At 43.6% G+C, this 6,741-nt stretch overlaps 1 protein-coding gene across 4 annotated transcripts in view; it reads left to right on the top strand.

The window, feature by feature from the left end:
• IFNAR1 (interferon alpha and beta receptor subunit 1) overlaps positions 1–6,741 on the top strand; it is a 35,138-nt gene that overhangs the window by 22,923 nt on the left and 5,474 nt on the right. For 2 of the 4 annotated variants that reach the window (XM_006032658.3, XM_025214426.1), the window contains 3 exons: positions 1,648–1,799; positions 3,370–3,517; positions 4,147–4,301. In XM_006032658.3, coding sequence (XP_006032720.1) covers positions 1,648–1,799; positions 3,370–3,517; positions 4,147–4,301 — 455 coding nt within the window. The remainder of the gene's footprint in view (positions 1–1,647; positions 1,800–3,369; positions 3,518–4,146; positions 4,302–6,741) is intronic. The other 2 variants (XR_324850.3, XM_025214425.1) reach the window with 2 other exon arrangements.

Here is a 6,741-nt window from a genome sequence, read left to right as displayed (position 1 = left end):
TCCACCACCACCCTCTGAGTACGACCCTTCAGCCAATTCGCAATCCATCTGACCGTGTAGGCATCGATGCCACAGTCACCTAGTTTTTTAATGAGTATGGGGTGGTTGACAGTGACAAAGGCCTTGCTGAAGTCCAGAAAGACTACATCCACGGCGACACCTGCATCCAATGCTTTTGTGACCTGATCGTAAAAGGCAATCAGGTTGGTGTGACATGACCTGCCCCTAATGAAACCGTGCTGGGAGCACCTCTCCCACCAATCTCCTCAACTCGTTGAAGTTGGCCCTCTTGAGTTCTAGGGCTACCGCCTTGCTGCAGGCCCTTGTCACCCTGCGCTGGATGATGAATTCCAGCAAGCGATGATTGCTATCACCCAGGTGGTCAAGGACCTGGAGCCCCCTTACCAGATCATCGCCTGTGGCCAGGACCAGGTCCAACAGGGCATTTCCTCTGGTGGGTCTGTGCACCTCCTGGGTTACGTGGAGGTGCTGTATCTCGGCCAGGAACCTCCTGGAATGGTCTGACCGGGCTGACTGCTCCTCCCAGCAGATGTCTGGGTGATTTAGATCACCCATGACAACTACATCCCTTGCCTTAAGTGCCTCTGCAAGCTGGCCCGAAAATTCCCAGTCCAGCTCCTCCCCTTGGTTGGGGGGTCTGTAGTAGACCCCCACCGTTAAATCCCTCTCCCCACGACCCCCTTGTATCTTGACCCAGAGCACTTCAGCTTGTCCCTCCTCCGACCCCATTTTGCTGGCAGAGGATGTGTATTGCTCTTTGACATAGAGCGCCACACTCCCTCCGTTCCTTCCTTCTCTATCCTGCCTGTAGAGCCTATAGCCCCTAATGCTAACTGCCCAGTCACGGGATGAATCCCACCACGTTTTGGTAATCCCTACTATGTCTGGGTTTGAACTGGCTATTCTGAGGGTAAGTTCCTCCTGTTTGTTCCCCATACTACAAGCATTGGTATACAGGCATTTAAGGCCTTGCATAGCTGCGCATGCCACCCCCCGATTTGGAAGACTATCTGGACGCCTGTTTCTTACCTTGCATGTGTCACCTGTCTTGCTCGGGTGGTGTCTCCACATCTTCCTGTGGCCCCCTCCCCTGGCGAGGCTAGTTTAAAGCTCGCCGTATGAGATCAGCCAGCCTGGAAGAGAAGACACACTTGCCTTTAGGAGAGAGGTGAAGCCCATCCCACCCCAGCAAGTCCCCCGCCCGAAAGCATGGATCATTATCTAGGAACCCAAGGCCCGCCTGGCGGCACCAACTCCATAAGCACCGGTTGACCTCGCCAATGCAGGCCTCGTGTCTTTTTCTTGTTTTCACATTAGTTTTCCCTATTCAACTAGATTATTGACCAAATATTGTAATATACATTTTTAAAATGTAATAGCTCTATTTTATGACTGGTAAAGAACTATATCATAACTTTAATATATTACTTAGTGTTACTAACTGATAAAACATCATGAATCATTACTTTAAAATATTTATAACTTTACTGCTTTTCCATGTTACCATTTTGTAAAGGTAAAAGTCAGATTTTGGCTATTTCAAATAAAATTTTTGCTGTTACAGGGTCTCATAGCCTTTGTCTAACTGTTTTGTTTGTTTTAAACTCTTCTCCACAATGCTTTAAGATGAAATTGGCCCTCCCAGCGTAAAAGTAAACTCCGGTCCCAGTTTACTCCGTATCCAGATCACTTGTCCAGGAGAGGAAAACAAGTCCATGAGTGAATGTTATGAATTCACTTACAGAATTCAGTACTGGGAAAATTCATCAAAACCTGAGGTGGGAAAACTTTTTCAAAATCCTTTTCAAAAGTACAGGCAACCCCCGCTTAATGCTCTTAATTGGTTCCGGGAAAACGAACATTAAGCAGAACCATGCTAAGCAAACCCCATTTCCCCATAGGCATTAATGTAAATAGAAATAATTGGTTACTGCCGCTTCTTGCTGTAGCTTCTTGTCATTGCCACCGCCTCTCCCCACCCCTCTGCCTGCCTGCTGGCTGCTCTGGCCCCATGTGCCAGCCCACACCCCATGCTCCTGCCAGCTCTGGCACCACAGGGCCCCGCACTCATTGCTTCTCACCACCACCACTTCTTTCCACCCCCCTGCCTGCTCCAGCACCGTGCGCCAGCCCAGGCCCCATGCTCCTGCTGCCCCGCCCTGGGCTCCTGCCAGCACTGGCAGGGGCCCCACACTCATGCCTGCCCAGCCACTTGCTGCTTCTTGCCCCTGTCGGTGCTCCCCATGCCCCTGCCCACCAGCCTCTCTGGAACCGTGTGCCAGCCCAGGCCTTCGGCTCCTGCTGCCCCGCCCTGGGCCCCTGCTGGCCCTGGCCCAGCGGCACCAATATTGGATACTGCCAAGACCTGATAACAAGCTAGCAGGAGGAATAAAATGTGTTGCAGGCCAGATAGAAGGACGAAAATGGCTTGTAGGAATTTGGAATTGTTTAGTTAGTTAAGAAGTGTGTCTCTGTACAGGATGAAGTGTAATTTTTTTTTTTTTAATTGTTAAGCAAGACAAAATGCAAGAAAACACACATGTTTCTGCAGGGCAGGATAGGACTAGGATTAAAACTGGAGTCCCATGCAAAACTGTACACTAGATGGATGATTTTGGCCTATATCAGTGGTGTCAAAGATAACACCTGTTGGCCAGATATGGTCTGTGAGGCCCTATCATCCAGCCTCTGGTGCTACCCATGGGTCTCAGAGTTGCCATATGGCCCCACATGTGGCACCTGCTCCAGCTCGCATCCCGGAGTGGCTGTACATTCAGTGCAGCCCCAGACCAACCCCATAGCATTCTGCCAGGCCAGGTACTAGGTGCCTGGTGCCTAGTCTGGATTCTACCGGACATGTGCTAGATCTGGAATGTAAAGCTGGTCCATAGATCTGTCTAGTCCACAAACTAAGTTCTGTGCCACTCATCCAGCCAGCAAAACTAAATGAGTTTGACATCTGTGACCTTATATGAAGTGTCTTGCACATTTTAGTTGTCATTTTGATTTGACTTTAGTAGTTAGAAATTCTCATTTTGTTTTACAAAAATACAATAGGTGTTGTGGCAGTCTTTATACAATAACTAAATATGTGAAACATGCAAAAAAAAAACCTTGTTGCATGTTCAGCACAGAAAAGGAATATTGCCAACACCTTTTCGAAATGGTAAAAATGGTTTGTGCTTGCTGACTAGCACTTGCTGAAGTAGTTTTGCAAAGTTTTTACTTGAAAATGTGCAAAATGCTGTCAAACTAAATTTCCATAAACAAATGTATAATTTAGCAGTGCCCAAAATTTTAATCCATTTGTATCACTCTTATAATTACCAGCATCTTTTCTTTCTGCAGGTAGAAAATGAAGTGGCACAACAGCCATTCCACACAATCTCAAACTTGATGCCCTCAAGAGCATACTGCTTGAAAGTACAAGCATTTGCACGAGCATATAATAAGAGTGGTCAATTCAGCAATGTGATATGCACTGAAACACTTAGTGGTATGAAAAGTTTAAATATATGTTTGGTATATACTATCCCTGTTGCATGCAGCAGTTGTTATAACAACTCTTCAGCATTTTTTGTGACCTACTCTAAAGTACAATGTTGCCACAGTAAAGACATACTCCATATGCTATAAATTTGAACTAGTTACTAAACTTGGCAATTTATAGTGATATATTTAAAAATGAGCAAAATTTTTAATGTACGTTTGTTACATGGGCTATTACGTGGCTAGAATACTAAAAATAAATCGAGATTTAAATTTGAGCGTGAAATACATGGCATGTATTTCCACATTTTCAAGATCATTACATAGGAAGGTAATGCACAGGATGGGAACATCCTTACACTTCCTGTTTAAGTTGTGTCCCAGTACAGAACAGACCAATGAAGTCAGAAAGAGAACAAAAAGGAAGGAGCATGACTGCATCCTCCACTCAGTTGTACATTTTACAGTGTTTAGATCTTTTTGTTTATTGGGGGGGGTTAAATAAAAAAAATTTTGAGAATGTTCAAGCATGTCCTAGGGTTTATTTTTAAAGAGTATATATGGTCTTTTAAATCTAGAAAGTGTAGTTTATCAAACAACATTTATCTAAACCAATGATCTTTCATTTATTTTTAGATCAGATGTCACCACTAGTTGTTTTGACAACCTTTTTAATTGCTGTGGTAGTTGTCCTTGTTGTGGCAGTAGTCACCATCTCGGGTATATATCTTTCATATAAAAAGATCATATATGTATTCTTTCCATCATGCAAGCCTCCTTCTAACATAGAGGTAAAGTAATTTTTTATCTTTCAAAAATGTAATTGTTCAAAGATCAAAGATGTAACCATTGCTATATGTATATTTTATCCATCCTTATGAAGGACTAGCAAATTGCCCATAAAGAATGACAGGGGGCAGGAGAGGACGGAGCCCTGTGCAATACAAGATGAGGTCCCCCCCCTCCCCCTCCCTTGATCAGCATGGGGGGGGGAAGTGCCCTTGTTTCTTATTTGCATACAAGAAAACCTTATTAAATACATTGTCTGTCATTAAACTTCTGCCAGAAACAGCATGTGCCCAGTCATGGAAACTAACTATGAAATTGATTGAATGCAGCCCACTCTGAACATGCATGTAAAACTCATGGTCTATATTGGGCAAACATACTGATGGGAACCTACCAAGGCTAGATTAATACAGGCCATCTGAATAAGATATAGTGCCTGTTGGATTCAGTCCTCCTCAATGCCAACTTTTTTGAAGTCATAGTCAGCCAGTGCATTGAATACATTTTGTGTTCCTCTTCACTCCCACAGCTGAGCATTACTTTTTCTTTCCTGTTTCCAATGATTCCTGTTTCTTCACTAGCCTTAAATGTCTGGCAAACATTATCAAATGTCTATGTAGATGAAAGGCTCCATTGCCCCTCTCTCAGCCCATCACATGTGACCAGTGTGCCCCCCCCCCCCCCCCCCTCCATAGGGTGGCGCCTGACCAGGCAACCCCGCGCATCATCTCCATACATATTTTGGAGGGTTCCAAGATGTGTGAAAAGAACACCCAGTTCCAGTTGCAAGTGGGAGGCTAATTACCATGTAGATCCTTTGTGGGGGCATATCTGAAGTACACGTACATACTGAGTAGTGCTGAGTTTACACTGTTGGCTCTGCTGGATCCCAGCCCTATGAACTATATGGTAAATCATGAGCCTTTTGGCTTTGGATTAATATCATGCATAGTTTGTACTATGTATAAGTCCATACAAAAGTGCTGCTCAAAAGTTTGTTTATGGAGTAAGTATATGCTGAAATGTGCAAAAAGACAAAATGCATCAATTCTGATGAGCTAAATCTGAGTGTACCTATAGTAATTTGCATATACGCAAATTGAAGTGGGTATTTTTTTTGGTCCCTTGCATTTCAAATTAACTGTTTTCCTGTACAAAGCAGAAGTGGGGGTAAGAGGCTGCTGTGGCTCTGACTCTGGCCCTGAGTCTGGGTCAGACACAAAGTAGCCCTTGCCCCTCATTTGCAGCTTCTGCCCCTTTTGCCGTCTTCCCCCCTCCCACCCCTTTGCTGTTACACACAGCTTGCTTCCATGTGCTGTACTCAGGGAGGGAAGAGAGCTCAAGCAACGTTGGAAAGTAAAATGGGGAGGGAAGAGGCAGAGACTGCAGAGAGCAGAGGGGGAAGGGGCAGAGACTGTGGAAAGCTGGAGTGGGGGATGCTGGTGTCAAGGGGGCAGGAAGGCTACGAGGGGAAGTGGGGGAGGAAGAGGACGAGGGGGACATCTGACACCAACTTCCCCCCCAGCCACTATTTTCTCTGATGTAGCAGTGGGAGGGGGATGAATTCAAGATAAACCTCCAATAATTAGATTCTATACCTTTATAAATTTGTTATAATTTTCACATTTACCATCTATAGAATTAATTATTGGGTGGGTCATTTTAAATTCAGGGTCATCTTAGATTTGAGTAAATATAGTAAAACAGATCTTCAGGTTTTCCTTAAACTATTTCTGTAAGACATTAATTAATTGATGCTTTTGGGCTAAAAAGTTTTAATGGAGTAGATAAGAATCAAGGAAGTTCTTTTAGACTAACCTGCATCTTCCCCCATAGCTTTCAGGATATATATATATATATTTTGATAGAAGACAGAGAAGCGGCTTAGTTTAATAGCTCTGTTAGATATCTCTATTTTCTATATTCAGCTCTTTATTCAATATAGGTCAGTTCATTAGCTCAACTTTTGTGTTTTCTTCAACTTCCGGTTCCTTTTTTTTTTTTTTTTAATGTAAAAATTAACTTCTTGAAGGAGTTTGTTTTCCCCTACTTAGCAACAGCTGTTCCACTAAGATAAGCTTCGTTTTATGTTCACCCCCAGTCCAGCAACTTCAAACATTACCTCCAAAAGTAATGTAAGACGAGCTCTGTCTCTTCACCTTTCACTAAAGGTACCATTTGCCGCTTTCTCTCACTTGAACAAAAAACCTGCAGTTATTGAAACTGCAGTAGCTGAAACCAGGGGGGGTCAGGTTTAAGACTGTAAATGCCTGATAAATAGGGATATGAGGGATTAAGATAAATTCCATTTTAATCTCTGAGTTGCTCTCACCATTATAAAGTAGGGTCTTGTAAATTATCTGCAGTCTGTACATATTCAGATAATGATTTTTGAGGTAAAATACTTCTTGAAGTTATTTTGTTTGAGCAACAATACTTGGG

This window comes from Alligator sinensis, unplaced genomic scaffold, assembly GCF_000455745.1.
Source record: "Alligator sinensis unplaced genomic scaffold, ASM45574v1 scaffold996_1, whole genome shotgun sequence".
Taxonomy (NCBI): domain Eukaryota; kingdom Metazoa; phylum Chordata; order Crocodylia; family Alligatoridae; genus Alligator; species Alligator sinensis.
This window is presented reverse-complemented; position numbering and strand designations above follow the sequence as displayed.